Source organism: Squalius cephalus, assembly GCF_949319135.1.
Source record: "Squalius cephalus genome assembly, chromosome: 2".
NCBI classification, from domain to species: Eukaryota; Metazoa; Chordata; class Actinopteri; order Cypriniformes; family Leuciscidae; genus Squalius; species Squalius cephalus.
In genome coordinates, this window is record NC_137123.1 from 36,671,039 (window position 1) to 36,692,828 (window position 21,790).

The 21,790-nt window shown below is 39.9% G+C and overlaps 1 protein-coding gene across 3 annotated transcripts in view; it reads right to left on the bottom strand.

The window, feature by feature from the left end:
• The window catches only part of cars2 (cysteinyl-tRNA synthetase 2, mitochondrial), a 32,758-nt gene extending 10,968 nt beyond the window's left edge, over positions 1–21,790 (bottom strand). The window contains exons 1-13 of one of the 3 annotated variants that reach the window (XM_079852127.1): positions 21,047–21,790; positions 20,895–20,945; positions 18,255–18,372; positions 17,044–17,115; positions 16,844–16,949; positions 16,650–16,730; positions 16,227–16,356; positions 12,761–12,894; positions 12,551–12,618; positions 12,385–12,451; positions 9,425–9,563; positions 9,036–9,159; positions 8,811–8,906 (exon numbers count right to left, since the gene is read on the bottom strand). In XM_079852127.1, coding sequence (XP_079708253.1) covers positions 8,811–8,906; positions 9,036–9,159; positions 9,425–9,563; positions 12,385–12,451; positions 12,551–12,618; positions 12,761–12,894; positions 16,227–16,356; positions 16,650–16,730; positions 16,844–16,949; positions 17,044–17,115; positions 18,255–18,372; positions 20,895–20,945; positions 21,047–21,291 — 1,431 coding nt within the window. In that variant the 5' untranslated portion in view covers positions 21,292–21,790. Of the gene's footprint in view, positions 1–8,810; positions 8,907–9,035; positions 9,160–9,424; positions 9,564–12,384; positions 12,452–12,550; positions 12,619–12,760; positions 12,895–16,226; positions 16,357–16,649; positions 16,731–16,843; positions 16,950–17,043; positions 17,116–18,254; positions 18,373–20,894; positions 20,946–21,021 lie in introns of all 3 variants that reach the window. The other 2 variants (XM_079852129.1, XM_079852128.1) reach the window with 2 other exon arrangements.

The window sequence follows — 21,790 nt, forward strand, 5'->3', positions numbered from 1 at the left end:
CCACTTGACATTTGGATAGAAACAACTATGAATCTGAACTCGAAGCTAAAGCAAGGATGGATTCAGCTTCTACATAATGAGAAGCAACTGTTCTCAACAACAAAAAATGCAAACAACGTTGCAAGGGTGAACTCTACTGTAAAGAAGAGCCTCAAGTGCCAGCGCCACCATAGGCAGCATGCTGAATGCCAGCCAGCAAGGATGAAGAAGGATGAGCAGGCAGTTCAGGACCTGCTGGCATGCATGAAGGATTTCTTCACCTACACTGAGGTCGCTACAGTCTGGCCTGGTCGCCTCACCAGAGTTAGTGCATGACCTAAAGACTGCACTTCCAGATGGCCAATCTCAGGTTGAAACCTTCCTGCAAGATCGAATGTTCACAAAGATCAAGCCTCTCACTGCAACCATCCACAGGAATAAGAGGTGAAATTTCGCTGGAGAAATGATCTGTACACCATCTGGTGCTCATATGAAGGTTGCCGATATGGAGAGATTGGGGCTGGCAGCCCTTGTGGACCTTGCAGAGGGATCAGGAATGATCCAGCTTGAATCAGCCCTTGAGAGGAGAGTGACTCAGGAGTGCCTTTCACTCTACAATGTAGATGGGTCAATGCGCAAGACTGTGAAGAGCAAGTTGTTAGAGCTCTTCAAGGTAGACCCAGTAAGTGAAAAACCAAGAGACCACGTTAGCCTTGTGGACATGGGGCTGATCTGGCGGCTTGCCACCCCCACACCTGAAGACCGTGAGTCTCGGAAGCGGGACGGTTTAGAGTACCACTGGGGTGACTACTTGGATAAAATCTGTGCTATGATCTTCTCACGCATGCCAACGCATACCTGATCATCCTTGTCAATGACATATATGACCTTCCTTTCAGCATCAAGGATGATGAGCACGATCGTCGGGCAGCAAAATATCCAAAAGCACCAAATATTTTCCCTAAGCCTGAAGATAGGTTCCCAGGTGCTGCTGAGTTCAAGCAGCTCATGGTTAATTCCGGAAACAAGGTCAGACTACAGAACTTGTAAAGGATCAGCTGAAAAAACAAGTGGGTCAGGTGCATGGTGACATCATATACTGCGAGAGAGAAACGTCAACCAACCTGAGAACTGGTGTGGCTAATGGGGACTATGTCTTCAGACATCCAGAAGCAGATACAATGCTTCTCTCTGCCTATGCAAAGGTGAGAGCCAGTAAGTACACTGGGCCTGTTGTTCTAAACTGCGAGGACACAGATGTGTATGTCCAAGCAGCTTACGTCTCGCAGCAAGTCAGAGGTGATCTGCTGATTAAACCTAAGCATGCATTAATCAACTGCCGTGCCATGCTCTCAGAAGAGGTTGCAGATATAATCATACCTCTCCATGTGATCACTGGTAGTGACCACACCTCAGGGTTCTATGGGCATGGGAAGAAGGTGTTGGAGAAGGTGAAGATCAATTCTGAGGCAAGAGAGCTCCTGGGACGAGTGGGTGAGAGTCTGGAATTAAAACATGAAGTCAGAGCAGATATGAAGGCATTTGTCCTCTCCATCATTTATGATGAGAGTGCAGATGTGAGCTGCGGGCAGGCCAGACTTTCCAAATGGCACAAACTGAAGAATAAGTATACAATCCGTCTCCCACTGATGAATATTCTTTGAATCTTCATATGGAAAGGACAAACTACCTTACATATTGCCAGCTCCATTACAACCTGCAAGAGCATCCTTCTCCCATTGGTCACGGCTGGGAGCTAGTGAACGGAAAGTGTCGACCAGTGCGTCACACCCTGCCCCCCCTGCCCCAGCAGCTCACACCTAATGACTGCTCGGATGAGAATAGCAGTGATGATGAGAGGAGTCAGTGTGGAGATTCAACAGATTCAGATGAAGAGTCTTTTTGTTAAAATGTTAATAAAAAACAACTCAGAGCTAAATAATCTCCTTTGTCTTTTATAGGTGAATATACATACACCAAACTTTACAGTTGTATTCGCAACTATATTGTGGTTTGTCTAGAGCAGCGGTTTTCAATAGGTGAGGCGCGCCTCCCTTGGGGGGCGCCAAAGAGCCACAGGGGAGGCGCGACACGCGAAGAAAAAAAAACTGTAATTGTGTGTGCGAGTTTTAGCTTTAAAATGCGTCGTTTTATTGTCCCAAGTCAACAGAAGTCCGCATTAAGGGAGAATACGGAGCCCGGGAAGTCACCTGTGTGAGTAAAAAAACGATCCGTGGCGACGGTTTTGCAACCATCCGCTCAGTTTATAAACAGTACTCACGAATTCTCAAACTGTTCCGTCATGATCTGTCATCTGTGCACTGCCGCGTTTTGCGCTCGCAATGCTGCCAGATTCAGTATCAGTGCACCTTATGAACCATGGCGTTAACTTGAACTGCATTTCTGACAGTGCGTGACTACTGCTCGTTAATAAACAACAGCTCGTTTTTTTTATTTAATCCATTTCATACAATCCGTCTTCATTTGGCAAGTGCACTTGCGCAAAAATGTTTTTCATGTTCAACTGTTTTTTGTGTGTGGATGCTGCTGATAAAACAGCTTCGCAGAGACTACAAAGAGACATGTATTTGTGTGTGTGTTTGTTTCTTTTGTAAAAGTTTCCCGGTTATAACTTCCCTATTTAATGCACAATTTTCCTTACAAATTATATTATCAGCATTACAATGTGAATAAATGTAGCTGTGTAAAATGTAAGGGAATGATGCCACCCTTATAGAACAATGTGCATTTATTGTAACATTTAATAGCATGGAATTACAGTGTAATTAGTGTTAGCTCATATCTTAGCCTTTTTCAGTGCATTAGCTGAGGTAAACTGATAATATTATTATATAATATTAGTGATTCTCATTTATCAAAACACTAAAATTGGTACCATTTTAGAGAGAAATTGGGTATTTTTTAATCTCTCTATTTAACCCATCTCATGGTGTGTGATGCATCATACGAGTTTCTAAAGGTTTTTTAATTATTTGCACTGTTATGAATATTGATATTGTCAATAGCATGCTCAGGCTCAGTGGCCTTTCGCCTAATTTATAATATTTTTTTAATACTGTAATATGATTTAAATGGAGATGTACTGCTTTGATGCATTTTAAAAAGGTGGATGATAGATATTCTTTAATCTTTCTGACAAAGAACAAAATATATTGTGAATTACAGTAAGTGCAATTTTTTTAATTTATTAATAGTAGTGCACAGTGTTTATTATAAGGGGGTAGAATCCACAGCTCAGTACTCACTACTCATGAGTACTTTTAAATAAGCTACTTTTTTACTCTTACTCAAGTAGTTTTTTGGAAGTACTTTTTACTCAAAATACATTTTTTGGAATGTAATGGTACTTTTACTTGAGTATGTTTTTTCAGTACTCTTTCCACTACTGCTGGTTTTGTTCAAGATGATGTGCATCTCCTTCATATGTGAGCTTAAAGCCCAGACACACCGTGCCGATTTCAGCCGTCAGGTTTTATCGGTGGTTGCTTTGGTGCCGATTGCACATGTTAAGCATGTTTTGTTGACTTGTGGTTAGGCCTACTGATGTTCAGTGATTTTAAAAGTAGCCTCAATTAGGCCTGCATGAAGTTGGAAATTATTTGCTCTTGCAAAGAATAATTTATGAATGCACTTTTAAGAAAGTTGTGGAAATAAAATAATATTTACATTTTCAGTTGTTATTGAAACTCATCATTGCCTGGAACACACAAAAGATGTAATTTACTGCAGAGGCGTGTGTGGGTTTTTGGGGACAGGGTTTTGGGGAAGGGGGGGCTCGGCTGTCCTTACCTACTCTAAGGGGAGGCTCACATTCACCCAATTTGAAAACCCCTGGTCTAGAGGGATTTGTTGATACATCATTCTTGGTCTGATTTATATGACATTTTATGGCTAAAAATAGGGCCGAAATGAATTTAAGGCTATTGGCAGTATTTTCTGATTTACAGGGTTCAAAAGGAGATGTAATGTATCTTGTAATGTCTTTTCATTGAATATATCAACAAAATGCACAAATAATTTTGAACCTTGTTTTTTTCAATGGTCAGATTCGTCACTTCAAAATATATGCAAATTAGCGCATATTTAATTAGATATAGCCTGATTAGCATATTTAAACAAAAAATTACAGAAAACTTGCAATACATTTTTTCCTCCTATTCATGCAAGTAATCAACTGGCAAAGTTTCATGGTGATATCTGCATGTTAAAAAATTTACCCTATTCACCTGTAGTGTCTCGGCTTAAAGAGCCAAAAATTGGCGGCCATCTTGAATTTGAAGGTCAAACATAGGTCAAATCAATAAATCTACATAATTTATGAATTGCATAAATTTATGAATTGTCGGCGTCGTCGACACGCGTGCGCGCACACACACACACACACACACACACCACCCGCTCGCTGCCAGTGCAAGCACAAAAGTAGTCCCGGCCCGCGCGTGTAGCCTGTCAGATACACCGCCGCCAATCAAATTACGGCGTTTCTTGTACTGTCGTTGTTTTGGCCGTTGGAATCGATCCAAATAGCAGCGCAAAGATCCAAATAGCAGTTCAAAGGAGCTTGCTAAATATTGGTGGGGACAAATTTGTCATCTCAAAATATTGATTGGGACTAGTACCTAGCGTTCCCCCCTAAACCTACGCCCATGCTTGGTACATGCTCGTTTTCAGAGCGTTAGTCCTCGTGCATCTCAGAGTTTACTTAGTCCTATACAGAAGGGCAATTATCGTTGTGGGAATTGTGCTCAGTGTAATAATACTTTCAAAACATCATTTTTTTGTCATCCTAGAACTGGTAAAAAATATAGCATCAAATCTGTGATTACTTGTGTTTCCACTCATGTTGTGTACTTGATCCGTTGTCCTTGTGGTATAGGCTATGTGGGAAAAACGTCACGTCAATTGAAACAAAGAATTAGTGAACATAAGAGTTCGATCAGAAGAAAAGATATGAATTATCCAGTCGCGGTCAAGCGGCAACCTCCCCGTCTCTCTCTTGAAACCAACACGGAAGTGAGTTAAACTGCAATTCGTTGACTGGCCGCTTGAGGCTGATGTCAGAAGTGAGTCAAATCTGTATCTCCCCCATGTTAAAATACCAAATTTTACAGCAGAAAAAAAAACGTGTTGACAGCCTGGTGTCTGTATGTGGCTTTGGTCTATATAGCTAATTTTGCCCTTCATGACAACTGTGAGGGGGGTGAATTTTTTTATAACTCATCCGTTTAGTTGATTAATATTTAAAGTTCTGCATAATTAAGGGTGTGGCCACTTGAGTGACAGTACCGGGTTGTGCTGATGTCAATGCTAGCCGTTTCGTCTGTTTTTACTAGCCGTCTCAGTCTTCACCTCAGCAAGTGTTGCTGCTGAACTTGCCATCTCTGCATGGTTTTGTGCTTTTTTCGGGATTATTTCATACAATTTAATACACCCATTACTTCGCCCACGGCTTTGGATTCCGTCGTTGTCGTCGAGTATCGTTCGAGAGAACAACCAGCGCTGTATTTCAGTTGTTTTCCTCTGTGAACATGCACTAATGGATGTCTGACAATTTCGTTGCTTTTTAGAGTTTTCAGATTTAAAAACGTCAATAAAGGCTCGTTCGTTCTGCTCTCACGGAACAGATTGATTATAATATGCTTATGTACCGTCAGATGAAATCATGCAGGCGTCAGCGCTTTCTCCGTTCATGCAATAAATGCACATCCTTGAATGAGCGCGGATTTTCTATCGCATTTACTTGAACTTCATAGGCAATAACGTTATATCTATGGTTTAACCCATTTGAGAGGCGGCCATAATCAGAATTTAAATTGACTGAATAAGCTCTCTACGAACTTGACGAGCGATGCCGCTGACGGACCATAGACTATAAAAAAGGAGTGACTGACATGTAACGTTATGCACATAAATCACTGTCACACACTCTCTCTCAGAGTAATATTAAGAGTTCCTGCATTATACATTTTCAACCAGCAGAATAGTACAGAATCACGATACACAGTCTCATTTGTAGCCGTGTATTTTAACTATTATAATATTTTGAAGGGCAAAAATAGGAACTTTTAATTGGCTTTACTGTCATCAACTGTCACTTTAGCGCGAGGCCCTGTGCAGTCGCAGACTTGGTACTGTCAGTTGCATATAACGTTATAGAATTACTTCCCCAGCCTGCATAGAAATAAACATATATCTATGCCCAGCCTGAACTAAAAACTCGATCACGTCGAGCTAGGTGATTTCAGATACAGCCAGGCTCCAGCTCACGCCCCGCCTCTGCCCATACGGGAGTGACCTAAAGTGGGCGGAGCCGGCCGTCGCCATCTTGGCCTTGCGTGGCCAAGATGGCGACGGCCGGCTCCGCCCACTTTAGGCTTCAAAAATGCTCTTCAGAAACCTAAGGGTGACGTCACGGACACTACGTCCATATTTTTTTACAGTCTATAGTCGCGGTACACTTTTTAAATTTGAATCACGATGTCACCTCTTTACGTTTCTGTGGGATTGAGAAAGTAACTTTGCCACCTAGAGGTGGAGACATTGAATTACTTCTACAGAGACGCGAACTGTTCTGGATTTACACCCTTCAAACTTTATTTCCTATGGGTATGAACGATGAAGCACCATTTAATGTAATGTTATAGTGATGTAATGGTTTTGAATGATGTGTTGTTCCTACTATGTATTCACAATGAGTTTGAGTGGTTATGGAGTCTGACTGTTGTAACAATTTGATGCTGTTTGATGACGACGTGTTGATCATGTGTATTAGATGATCTTGTTAACCTACAGTGGGATCTTTATTGATTGTTGTAACTATCATAAGTTGTAACTGTTTATGATGTGATGTTAATTTTATACTCCTAATGAGCTTAATTGTTTACAGATGGAGCTTTGGTAATTGGTCATGTGTTTATCTTAAAAGAGATGAATTTGAACATTTGTATACTCCTGATGAAGGTCGTGTGACCGAAACGTTGTGTGAATAAAGAATACTTCTTTGCAAGTTATGATAGTGTGCGGGAATTGCTTGTCTGTTGAAACGATCCACCTGGTTGGTCTCATTATCCTACGCACCTATCAATTGGAGTTTGTTCACTAAAAGGCTATATCTTAAAAGTGATAAAAGATAGAGACTTTCTGTAAATTAGAGAAATATTAAGGATGACCCAAAGTTTATGTAGAGATTACATTTTCCCATCTAATTTGCATATTATGACGTCATATGGTGGCGGCCATCTTGGATTATAGAATTTTCATGAAAAGTCACATGTTTAAATGATAAAATGCAGCACTTCTTTCCCCCCAAAATGTCCCTCACCTTCTGTATGCTATATTGCACAATACTGAATGCTCAGGTAAATAGTACGTAGTAAACAAACTGTGTAAATCATTACTAATATATGGTAGAAACAAACCGAATGCATGTAGCGGTTGGCCTTTTGCTGTAGACATATATATTATTCATATGACACACAAAGCCGGCATTCCCATCAGCTTGCGATAGACTATGCATAATAGCCCCTCTGCCCCGTGTCACACCGCCCCGTGTCACACACGAGCAGCGTGGGCGCGGCCAGATCTGCCTCGCGCGCGCGCCGAGTGTGCACAGCTCGGACTACTGTCATTGTCATTGCGACTCCCCACCCTGCCTCCACGTTACCCCCTAACTGTCCTATGAATACTTCGACCTTGTCTAACATACCCAGTAGCATTAGACAAAGTCTCCACCACAATACTGTCGCCACAATCGCGGAGAGGCACACGGTCAGAAGACAAAGCTGGCTATAGCGCGGTAAAAATCGGTAAAAATCTCGCCCCTCGTTCCCCACAACACTAACACGCCTGGTAACTTCGCGATGAACACTCCGACCCCGGGAAACATTGTTCCCACCACTGACATTGGGCAAAGGTTTCACCGTTTGTGCTTGGTGTAGGGCTACTTTCACTTTCAAAATCACCGTCATCATGAGAGTCCGCGAATAGAAGACCCAACACTTCATTGCGGGAAAGCTTTATTGATGCCATTAGATAATAATAATAATAATAATAATAATAATAATAATCTAATGCAAATACTCGCTGACGTTGACAATATTGCTCTGATAAAATGGCTCACTCGCACACTAGCTCCACGTTTGTTCGCACTGATTCAATGCGCTCTAGCACGAAGATTTTGTATAGAAGCATGACTTTTTTTTGAGTCTGGGATGAAGTATGACATGTCTGCAATCTAGTGGAGGGGAGTTCGAATGAAATTTGACACCCTATTTGACAAAATCGGCCGTTTTTTTCAGTGCCGCATCTTGTCAAGTAAACTCGACTGTGGCGCCTAGAGGGTTAAGTATAATATGTCCACATTATTGTGTGGGAGTGTATATGAGTGTGCAGGTATGTTTGTTTCCTTTCCTGTTCTCTGTGCTCATCAGTGTTTGACAGGCTGGCTGATTATATGGGCAGATCGGAGAGGTTCGGAGTCGGCAGCTGCCGCTGCACTAGATAGAAGTGGTATGAGGATCTCCATTCTTCAAGTTTCCCTCTCCTGCTTCAGACATGTTGCTGTGTGATATCTTAGCTCTTGTGTAACTGGCTATGTTTATTTAACTAACGCTTCTTGTGTGAAGTCAAAACTGTTAAACAGTGTACACGGGTGACTGTATTGAATTATTTATTTTAAGGGCGCTGTCTTTGTAGGGAGCAGGGTGCCAATTTCTTTTATAACACGATTTCTCCTATTCATGAAAAATTAACTAATTTTATTTTGAAATGTAACATTGAAAAATAAAAAGAAAAAAAGTTTGATCTCTCACCTTTTCATCCAGTAGATCAACTCCAAAAACACCCATGATTTCCCTGACATAGGACAGCATGGCTCCAAATACAGCAGGACTCCTAGGCCCATGAACCTTCCAAACACAAAAAAGACAGTACAATTAGTCTTTGACTAATAAATATAAATTAAGGTTTAAAATATAATGTTTTGTAATGAGGATATAAAGAATATGAGGCCTCAGTGACCTACCCTATGATGTTACCTTAGTAACAGGCTGAAGCCGACAGTTTCCATGATGAATGAGGCTCATAATGGCATCCATTGCTTTTGGGGTGTCAAAATCATTAGCGAGTACTTTCCCAACACTGGTCTGTGTAGCAGACAACCTTGACCAAACAAAGACAGTGAAGACAAAAAGGAGTTGGAGACAAAGGATTTTTCATCATCAGCTTTTTCACCTAGTCAATTTTATCATTCATCAACTGGAAAAAATTGTTCTGAAAGTGATTCCACTGATATTGCAGTGACTGAATATATAATATATCATGACACAGAGCCCATATATTCACACATGAAAAGACAGAAAACACAGGAGATGGCCTTATTCGTGTCATTCTACTGTTCAAAATGTATATCAGAGTCTGTCTTTACCTCTCCCAGAGAAGTCCCTCCTCTATAGGCTGGCACTGTAAATGGCCCTGCATGTAGGCCTGTGCGTTGTGGCAGAAGGCAGAGATGGAGGACAAGGTAGATCGGGCTTCATTCATGCTAGCATCACTATAGTCAATTGCTGGAAAGGTTAAAAGACCCACAGAAAATGTATAGTAAATGTAGAATATCTGTCTCTTTGTAGGAGTATGTCTATAGAGTTAATATTGTGCCATAATTAAACAAACAAATCCAGCATTTTGCAAACAAACCCAATCTGCTTTGCAAAGGAAAACTCGACTCGCAAACAAACAGAAAGCAATTTGCAAGTACAAAGGTCAATTTGAGCGAAAATGCAGTGGAGTAACAAATATGAAATATGTTTTGTGTTTTACAAATATAAATAAATGAGCCTAGATAATATTTCACAAATAAATACAAACCATCCTACAAATTGCATGTAACCGATTTTCTCACAAATGTGTCCAGGCAGATTTTCTCACAAATGCAGTTGAGCAACTTCCTCTTTTAAAACAGTAGATGGCCCTAAGTTAGGGGATTAATTTAGCGCTAGTCTCCCGGGAGAAGCACTGATTTGAAACTTGCCTTTGCCTACAGCTGAGGAAAATGAGAGACAGATGAACAGGCGCGTTTCTGTCTTTATCTATAATTAACCTTTTTAAGGTTTTCTTTTGAAAAATGTTTATTGCATATCTAGACAGATTAGCACATATTAGCAATTCACTCTCTCTAGGATAGGGGAATCTATAAACTGAAAGCTCTGCCATTATATTTTACTTTTTTACATTTTTTGTAAAAACGTTACATTTACTGAACGAGTCTATTTCTTTCGTTCTCCATAAATGAATGAGAACATTTCATTTAATTGAAAGGAGGGTCCCACTTATTTATTTATTTATTTAGTTGGAATTCAGTCAGCTTAACTGTTAATGTAATAAAATAATTAATGAACAAAACAAACAATATACAATTGTTTCTTAAAGGGACTATGTGTAGGAATTTCTCCCATCGAGTGGTGAAATTGTATTTTGCATTCAAACGAATAATGCTCTCCAGCGCCTCACTTTTTCAAATGCGCGTTGCATCTACGGTAGCCGTAAAAAAAAAGCTATGACAGGATGTATTATAATAGCACTTCGAGTTTTTCTTCGGGTGAACAGGTTTATTATTTAAAACAAACTGAAACTTGAAACAACGAAAAAAAGAATGTTACAGTTATCAATTACTGACTGTGAAAAACAGTCATTAACTATGGTAATTAGTAGTAATGCCTTCTTTACTCGTTATATTTTTTGAAGTACGTGCATTGTTAGATATCATCATCATCAGAGCCTTCTCTAACGTTACTTTACTCAATAGCTGCTATTCATCAAAGAGCCTGTTTAACTTTTAACTATAAATGTTCTACTGTCTATATAATAAAGTACACAACCAAGCAATGAAAAAAAAGCTTAAGTACTTTACTAAAGCTTTACTAAAAGTAATTAAGACCGTAACATTGACTTACCTGTCGAGAAGAAAGCAGGCAACTTCAGGGTCTCTTTTGAAAGCTTTCTCCTGCATTAGCTATCCCGACATTAACCCTTGTTTTTGTAATCTCCGGTCACGTTTCCTTTTACGGTCTATTTTGGACTTTTCCGACGAGGAGGACTCCTTATCCTGTGACTCAGCATATGTATGAATGAACGGTGTATAAATAACCGTGCAGTGCATCCTTTTAAACTTGCCGGGGCAGTGGCAAGCGCCTCTCACTGCTCTGCGCCTCCGCTTCTGCTGGCTTCAGTCACGTGACGCTGGTTCTGAACGAAAACACGTTGTGGAAACGCGTTGGCCTAGTACTTTTTGTCCCTCTCTGCTATTATAGTTTTTCAAGATGGCGGAACTACATGGAAGCCTCCGTGTACCTACCCGTCCCACGTATATAAAGATAATAAATTCTTCGTTTACAAGGATTAGTCTGATCATTGGCATAGGTATTTGTACACCATTGAGGGCATATTTATGAATAAAAATATTGATTTTAGATAATAAAATACCTAAAAAGCTACACATAGTCCCTTTAACTTGCCTGTGACGTATGCAGTGCCCAAATTATTATTTTGGACAGACAAATGAAACCCTCCTTTCAATGAAATGAAATATTCTCATTAATTTGTGGAGAACGAAAGAAGATTCGTTCAGTGTAGACATAATCACTAATTTAGTAATTTCACATGCGTCCGATGTAGAAAATTTTAAAAAAGCAACATATGACAGCAGAGCTTTCAGCTTATAGATTCCCCTATCCTAGAGAGAGTGAATTGTTACTAAGTGCTAATGTGGATTTCTGTCTAGATATGCAATAAACATTTTACAAAAGAAAACCTTAAAAAGGTTAATTATAGATAAAGTAAGACAGAAACACACCTGTTGTGTTCACCGGTCATTTTCCTCAGGTGTAGGCATTAGGCAAAGGCAAGTTTCAAATCAGTGCTTCTCCCAGGAGACTAGCGCTAAATTAATCCCCTAGCTTAGCGCCATCTACTGTTTTAGAAGAGGAAGTTGTTCATCTGCATTTGTGAGAAAATCGAGCCGAGAGATCTCATAAAAAGCCAAGTGTCTCGCAATCATAACAGACAGATATGCATTTGCATGCACTAGATTTGGTATTTGTTCAAAGGTTACATGCAATTTGTAGGATGGTTTGTATTTATTTGTGAAATATTATCTAGGCTCATTTATTTATATTTGTAAAACACAAAACATATTTGTTACTCCACTGCATTTTCGCTCAAATTGACCTTTGTACTTGCACATTGCTTTCTGTTTGTTTGCGAGTCGAATTTTCCTTTGCAAAGCAGATCGAGTTTGTTTGCAAAATGCTGGATTTGTTTGTTTAATTATGCCACAATATTAACTCCATATATATATCTTTCAGGAGTCCCTTTCAGCATGTAACATACCTGATCTGTATTTGGTCAGAAGGCAAAAAAGTCGAAACTCATTAGAAGTGTAAGATGCCAGAAAATCCTAGATTATAAAGAGAGTTAGATTTAAAAGACGCTATCGTCTATTAAACACGTGCAGAACTAATACTTTTACAATTTTATTTTTTATAATATAAGTTACCTTTATAGTTATATAATTCTTCAAGGATTTTGACATCTTCTCTACACTTCCTTTCAAATGAAGGTGTCCTTAAAAACAAAGTTTTCATTAAATAGAGCTTTACGAGCCATAAAGCTAAATATTCACAGATCCTATGCTACAAAATAAAGACTGCTCATTAAAATATTACTACCCATTACTACTTCTTAACCAGAAGACTGAGGGCATTACCGGAGTGCAGGAAGTAGTTTCCCCATTGTTCACACTGATGATACGCCTCAGACTGGGCAATCTCATTCTCATGATGTGGGAAGGCAAGGTCAATCCCTCCGGAGTGGATGTCCAACTGACTTCCAAACACTGAGCTACAGACAAGAAAAGCAAAAAAAAAAAAAAAAAAAAAAGAAGATTTGTATAGGAGTTACCGTTTCATGTGAAAATATGATTTTGTAATTCAGCTAAAAACTCCATCCATTCCTAGAGAATCAACCATTCAGAAAGAGGCTTGTCACTTTTTTTTTTTTGGGTTATACTTGCGTGTTATATTATTCTAAAAATAAGCAAAATTTTGTACAGTTAAAAATGTTTGTATTTGACCTTCCTTAGATTTTATATTAGTAAAAGTAAAACATTCTAACTACTCCTCATCTGAAAACTTTAATTCTCTTAAAGTACAAATGAAATGGAAGTAATGACAGATCTTTTCTTATCTATTGTGACGTATACAGTTATTCACCAAAATTATTCAACTGATTCATTGTAAAATTCATTGTAAATCAGGTTTATTGGCAAAATGTACAAACTTTCAGCTGTTTGTAATAAAAAAATAAATAAAAAATAAATAAAACAAAAGTAATTGAAATAGCTCAACACAACAATGTTTCAAGTGGTTTCCCCAAATTCAACTGAAAATGCAACTTTTAATGACTCAAAATTATTCAACCCCTTCATGGCAAGCATCTTCAGTACTTAGTAGAACACCCGTTTGCTGTAATGACCTGCTGCAAACAAGATGTATGACCAGACACCAGCTTCTGGCAATGTTTCTGAAGAATCTTAGCCCATTCCTCATGAGTAATGGCCTCCAGTTCAGTAATATTCTTGGGTTTGCATGTTGCAACTGTCTTCTTCAAATCCCACCAGAGATTTTCAATGGGGTTCAAGGCAGGTGACTGTGATGCCACTGTAGAATCTTTCAGGAATTCTTCTGCAACCAAGCCTTGGTAGAATTTGAGGTATGCTTGGGATCATTGTCCTGTTGGAAGGTCCAATGACGCCAATGCTTCAGCTTCCTCACTGACGGCATGACGTTTTCTCCTAGGATTTCCTGATACTTCAATGAATCCATCTTGCCTTCTACACACAGCAGGTTTCCTGTGCCAGAGGATGCAAAACAGCCGCAGAGCATCACCGAGCCACCACCATGCTTAACTTTTGGCCATTGGCTTTTGGCTTGCTTAGTTGGGGACATTAAATTGAACATTTAATTTAATATTCAACAATAATATTGATCTGCCTGCATTGACACCATTATATGAGAACTGAACTGAGCTGGACGATGACATCACGGTTTTCTATATAAATAAATGTGACTTGACTTGACTTAACTGTAGGCAGTGTTCTTTTTAGCATATGCTTCATTCTTCTTCCTCCAGACATATCACTGATCCATAGGGCCGAAAAGATCCAGTTTTGTTTCATCGCTCCACAGAACAGAATCCCAAAACTTCTGTGGCATATATGATTTTGAGCAAATTGGAGCCGACTTTTCTTGTGCTTTTGGGTCAGTAGTGGTGTACATCTTGGAGTTCTGGCATGCGTTTAGTACGCTCCTTACTGTGCAAGCTGAACATTTAGTGCCTTCGCTATCTTTTTGTATCCTGTTCCTTGTTTGTGAAGGGTGATGATATCTTCTCTTAACTTTTTGGACCATTCTTTTGACTTGAGCCATATTTCTAACATGCAGTTCAAACGTGACACTCAACAAACCTAGACAGTTCAGATAGTTCATGTGTAAGCTCAATGAAGCCTTCAATTAGTTGCATCAGGTGTGCTTGAGACAACACTTGTTTTTCAGATTTGTGTTGTCGTGAGTGATTTAGTGAGTGAGTAATTTTGAGACTGCAGAAGTCATTAAAAGATGCATTTTCAGTTGAATTTGAGGAAACCACTTGAACATTTGTTGTGCTGAGCTGTTTCAATTATTTTTGTTCGATTTGTTCATTGCAAACAGCTGAAAGTCTGTAGATTTAGCCAATACACCTGATTTACAATGGGGGTTGAATAATTTCGATTACAACTGTATCTGGATGTAAGAGATTGTCGAAAAGGAAAAAAAATTAAAATATTTAAAATTAATTTAGCCCTCTATGGAACTAATTGTGAAATCACAGCTAGAAAATAAAATTATGACTTTATATTTTACATATTTTTAAGACAAATCATTTTCCAAATTTAGTTTTCTACATCTGACCTTTGACCTTTTTTTAGGGTGCCGTCATTTATAACCAACTTTGTCCTATTAGGGTAAATTATTTTTTACAAAAAATTGAAAATTGTCTGAAACATTCAAATGCATTTTCACTATCTGAAAAGTAGTGAAAAGGTCTTATTGTTTAATAAAAAAAATTAAAAAAAAAAAAACACATTAAAAACATTTTTATTAACATTCCATTTCATCTTGTGCTACTATATTTCATTTTGAACTTGCATGTGAAAACTTGATAAATTCGACTTGACACAAAATTGACTTGACGCTGCTTGGAAAGTAGTGAAACCATGTCGGTGTTTCAAAAAGCATTAAAAACATTGTTTCTTTCTTGGAATTCCAAATCAATGATTGTAGCACAAGTGAAAATCAACAAGACTCTTCTTTTTCAGTGTAGCTCACACTTTCCAGACTTAACTTGATTTTGACCTGTTTAATCATCATTTTTGGAGCATCTCTGCTTGTCAGTGTAGTCATATGGTTGTACCTATGGTTGTAGTATGGATCATTCCACAACAGTCTATGACTTATATTCTTCCTCTCTGCCATCACCTACTGAACTGACTGAACTTAAACCTCCATTATGTTGTGAACAATAGATACATTTTCTCAAGCTACTACCAAAGACTAAATGTAAAATTGGCATCCATTCGTAATCAGACACATCAAATCAGTGCAAAACAAATATCAATATCACGTTTGGTATAAGAAGTCAATTGGTAAGGCACCAACACACTACAAGATAATCGTGGCAAATTTTGAGCCCAATTCTCCCCTTCCTACAATCCTAGTTAAGTCCCGTTTATATTGATGGTTCTACAGATTATATTATCAGATTTTCCCGCGATGTGATGCGTGTTAAAAGTGATTGATAAATTTACTGTAAAAAGTATTCCAAACACTATTATTATCACCATTTCTTCTTGCCCGTCGTCCGCCATGTTTGTTTACTATAAAGTCACGTTTAACTGCGAGAGATTTTTTTTGCGAGATTTCCTGTGTTCACAGTCAGGACTCTGGTTGTTTGTGAATGAAATCTGTTAGTGTGGTGTGCTGTCTTGGTCACATCGCGGCACTCCATACACGATAGGAACAAAAATGTATGATTTTTTTTTTTTATCGTCAAGTTTGTGGTCTCTCACATTTTGAAAATCTGTTAAGATTTTTTAAATCTTTTAGTGTGGGCCAGCCTTAAGGTAGAGCATTTACCTTGCAATTGTAGAACATTCAATGTGCCACCCAGGTCTCCCTTGTCCCCAAGATGAAACCCAGTGAGGTTCATGTGGCTTGGATGCTTTCCACAGAGCAAAGTCCCTTGGATCCCTTTTATCATGAACCCCTAAAATAAAAGAAATTGTAAAATACTCTATTGGATTTAGGTCATGGTTTCTAGAGCATATTAATTATCCCCCCCAAAAAATAACTTATCTTATCTACAGACATTACATATATGATCAGTAATATTTCTAACTATTACCAGTAGTTTTGTTAAGCAAGTTAGCTCAATAACACAGAAAAAGATTATAATAAATGTGCAATGACAAATCATGTGTGATTTAAGATTGAGGATACCCACATTTCCTATTATAGATGAAGACCTCCAAGACAAAAAAACAGATTTCATAAACATACCTTGCTCCCCAACAATGCCTCCGAGATTCACAAGCTTGCCATAACGGCTACCAATGGACTGAGTGTTGAAGTAGACGTTTCCTGGGTCAACAAATCATACTGTATATTCAGTTTCATCTTCTCTTCATATTTAGGAAAAAAAGAAACTTGGAAGACTTGACCTTAAATTGTCAACAAGAAAGAGAGAGAGGCACCTTGATTTGTGACATAGGCATGTCCATTTCTGATAATGCGCTCTATGAAAGCTACAATCTGGGGAATGTTGTCTGTCACCCTCATGTATACAGCTGGAGGAAGAACCTGGACAAATGAACAAAGACCAGACAAATACGCATGAATGTTTCAGTCATTTAGTTAAATCACCACAAAAAAAATATATATATACAGTATTTACCCGAAGTGCTTGCATGTCCCTCTTAAAATCTTCCTCATACATTCTTGTAAGGACAGTGGGTGAGACGTTCTCCTGCAAAATAAATTACCTTAAAATTGACAAGTGTAAACATCCTTCCACATAAATCTTGTATCTAATCTTGTCAGGGCCGGCGCTCCGCACACGCACATCACGCACTGCGCGTAGGGCACCAAGTGCTTGGGGGGGCACCAAAAAATCTGGGTCGTGAAAAATCATCACAATAGGCTACTAGTATAAATAACAAATAAAATATGTGACCCGTCACAGAAACCAGGAACTTAAGTCGGCAGCACAACTTTCGAGTATAATGAGAAAGAAGTGTTTTTTTTTTTTTTTCAAAATTGGTGATTTTCGTTTTTTTGCAGAATCTGTTAGTTGAGATCACGAAGAAGCCTCTGCATGTTTGAGATAGCAGTATTGGTATATTTAAAAGCGTACATTTTGAGTTTGAAATCGTCTTGTTTTTCGGAGATTCTAGCACGCAGTAGGGGCATGTCATTGTCGGTGTGTATTTCCATACTGAATAAGCCGGCGTGGCTACTTATTATGCAGCGCTCTGGCCGGCTCTATCTGATTTCAAAATTCAATGAAGATGGACGCCAATAACATTACGATGTCCAGCAATCGATTTAAATAGTAGGTTACATGGGGTTTAATTTGTCGTTTAATGAGATCTATATATGCCAATATATAGATCCGCCAACTAAACTAATGTGTATCTTAATGGTCCAGTGGTAGAGCTTTCGCCAGTCGTGTCAGAGGGTCTGAGTTCGAATCCGCCCTTGTATAGGTTTTTTTTTTTCTCGTATAGTTTATTTCTCTCATCAAAATGATTATGTTCATCAGTGGTTGTATATCAAGCAGGGACACGCAAACGTTTACATTATGTTTTGTGATTTCAACAGAACGAATAGAGAGTATCCGCAACGCAACGGATTGAAGCGCGCGTCGAGTGAAGACAGTGCGGTGTGTGCGCAAGCCACACGAGAAAACACTGTATCCGCGCCACTGATCGCAGCGGCAACGAGCACTTTGATCACTTGATTTAAAAAAACACATTTCAGCTAGTATCTTATTTAAAAAACGGGGGGGCGGGGGGGGGGGGGTACCACCAAGCACCCAAATGGCTAGCGCCGGCCCTGAATCTTGTATACTGAAACATTGGTGAAAGAGTTTAAGTTGATACTTACCTCAAGGCTTTTTTGTATAATTTTATCATCAATGTCAGTGATGACCATAACATGGATGACATTGATTCCAAAAAGTCTGGATAAGATCCTTTGCAGAATGTCAAATCGGACATATGAGCTGCATACAAGGAAGAAAAAGAAGAAAATAAAGGAAGCTGGCAAAGAAATGTATTTACTGCTGAACAAACACCAACCCAGGGTTATAGTAAACTAAAACTGTAAATAGCATTTATAATAGCATTTTTGATATTTGAAATAAAATAAATGTTAACTAAATAAAATATAAAATAACTTAAAATTATTTAATTTCAGCTAGCTGTCAAGGTAACATTTCACACTTTCATTTGTTTTACTTAATGTATCAAAATAATAAAAATAAAAACGTCTCAGTTACTAACGTAACCTCAGTTCCCTGAGAGAAGGGAACGAGTATTGCGTAAGTAGCTCACGCTATGGGAAAAACTCCTTTTCTCGAGAATATTGAAGCCAAATTTTTAAAACCGTAAAAATGTAGCTGTGTAGCTGCACAGTAGACAGCTAGCTGAGCGTCTAGCGCGGTCATTGGCTGTGGTGCAGCAACTGCACAAACCTATGGCGAGGCGGCTCATGTTCGTGAACCAATCAGGCCGCTGATTTATAATGTATAAGAAGGGCCAAGCCCCTTATTTATAATGTATAAGAACCGTAGTTCAGGTTGAACCAGGACCGGATATACATCGGGCCTTATAGTATGGTGAATTGTGCTTAACACTTATTATATTGAAAGAACCTTTGCTTGTAAAGCGGGAACTTCCAGGTTATAAAATCTCATAAATGTGGACGGCAAGGACTAGCTGGCCGCCACACAGATATTTTTAATTGGTATTCCACTCGACCATGCCCATGACGAGGCCATGCCTCTCGTGGAATAAGCTCTGACGCCTATGGGACAACGGAGGCCCTTAGACTCATAAGACAGCGAGATAGCGTCCACTATCCGGCGTGATAATCTTTGCTTTGTGACCACGAGCTCTTTGGTGCGGCCGCCAAAGCATACGAAGAGCTGTTCTGACTGCCTGAACGGGGCAGAACGCTCTATATAGACTCTGAGAGCCCTGACAGGGCAGAGAAGATTCGCGTCTCTTTCGTCCTCTAGCGAGGGAAGAGCTGATAGCGAAATGACCTGCGCTCTGAACGGAGTGGAGAGCACTTTAGGAACATACCCGTGCCTCGGCTTAAGGGCGACTCTGGAGTTGTTGGGCCCGAATTCAAGGCAGGAAGCGCTTGACCAGGTCGTTTCTTTCCAGTGATTGCCCGGCCACATGAGCATGAAATGCTGCTATGGCTGCTACATATACTTTGAGCGTGGAGGGGGTGCGCCCCGCGTCCAAAAGCTCTTGTAAAAAGGAGAGCACCTTTGGCACTCGGGATGAGTAGGAGTCCAGGGGTCCGGAGAACACTGACCATTTTAGAGCGTAAAGACGCCTAGTCGAGGGAGCTCTCGCTTCAGTGATGGATTTTAGCACCCTTTCTGGGAGGTCCCCGGATACCCGTTGAGGGGCCATACATGGAGGGCCCACAAGTCTGGACGGGGGTGCCAGATCGTTCCGTTCGCCTGCGTGAGGAGGTCTCTCCTCAGCGGAATCGGCCATGGGGCTGTTTTCAGCAGCTGAGTCAACTCGGAGAACCATAGCTGGTTCTTCCAGAGAGGAGCTATCAAGAGCACTGCACACTTGCTCTCCCTGATCCGTCGATGACCTGAGGAAGCATCGTGACCAGAGAGAATGCATACAGCTGGCCAGTCGAGCCCTCAGTGTAGAGAGCGCCATTTCATCACAGACTCCTTAGAGACTGCAGCTTCCATGTGGTCACGGCCCAGACAGGAAGCGCAGAGGATGTGACGATCTCTGCCGAAGAGAGGGCCTCTGCACGAGGCGCAGGTCACCCGAGACATTTGAAACAACGACTGTGAAATTGCTCTTTTAGAAAGTGAGTCGCAGCGGCGAACACACTAGCTTTTTGTAAAAGGATATAGCTCAAAGGATGGGACAGCAGAACAACGGGCTGAAGGCGGCGTCTAGTGAAACCAGGAAGCCGGCGTCCTCAGAGCTGCTTAGCAGGTGGCTTGTTCCACTGAAGGCTTTTCGACGGCAGCAAAGAAGGCTTCTTTAATCCGGAGGACAGCGAAGTGGAAACTTTCTGAAGAAGATTAAATCTGATTCTATGGCGTAAATGTGGGCTTATATAGCTATAAGCCACGCCCATTCCGGCAGGCTCTGACGCGCATGGGCGCGAAGCGGCCTGATTGGTTCGCGCGCATGAACCGCCTCGCCATAGGTTCGTGCAGTTGCTGCAGCACAGCCAATGACCGCGCTAGCTGTCTACTGTGCAGCTGCACTGTGTTTTGAAAATTTGGCTTCAATATTCTCGAGAAAAGGAGTTTTTCCCATAGCGTAAGCTACTTACGCAATATGAGAGACCTCTCGAAAGGGAACAACAAAATTGCTAAAACTAAGATTTACTCAAATTTATAAGTAAATGGAAAATGTTAATAAAAACTATAATAGTATATCAATGATATTAAAATAACCTAGCAACCTAGTTTCAACGTAACTGCAACTATACTCTGTAACTAACTAGTTAGCAAGCAGAGAAACTTACCACGCATGGCCGAGATGGGCATGGTCATAAACAGTGGGACCACAGCTATACCTGGAATTGACAAAAGAAGATGTTATAGGGAAACAAAAAAAAAAAACCTTATAACATGTAAGGCAATCTCAATTACCGTAATGGACCACTGTGTACCTTACCAGGAAGCAATTCTTTCTTGAGCCAAAACCAGAGGTTCTTTCTGCTTGGTAAGACTGTTGTAAGTCATTACACCGGTGTCATAGCCCACTGGTTTTATCCAATTTCTCTCCGTCCTGCAGCAAATATTACAACTGGACAGCAATGTCGTTTTTGTAATTCCATTAAGAATCCCATGCCTGATTCTACAGACAGAATTAAGCAGTTTTGCATTTGTAATGAATGCTAAAGGCAGCCTCATTTTCATTCTACTACATAAATATGACACAAAACATTTGAACAAAGTCCAGGAGGTAGTTAAAAGATTGCGACAATGCGATGAAATATAATCTATCTCTAGACATTTAAGCGCGTTTTCCCAAATGGATTGATGACATGGTTTCCCAATTCCTCGATCAGTTTCTTTTCAGAGTCATCGCATTGAAAGTTCAGCTTCGTCGGTCCACAACTTGTAAGGATCATTCATCTGTCACACCGACACACCATAGACAGTAAAAGAACACACGCACGCATCTCTCTCTCTTTCGGCTGTTTTGCAGTGGGTTCAAGATGGCCGCGTACTGAAAACCATACCGGGGCAAAGGACATTAAAGACAGTGCAGTTACGGACAAAAATTATGCAGTTACGGAAATGCTCTCTCGATTATGGTCTACCAATCCAAATAAAAAATTTAGCAACGTTCTCCTTATAAATGTATTTGAGGGATGGAACTGTATTTTTAAGTGGGAGGAGTCCATATGTGACG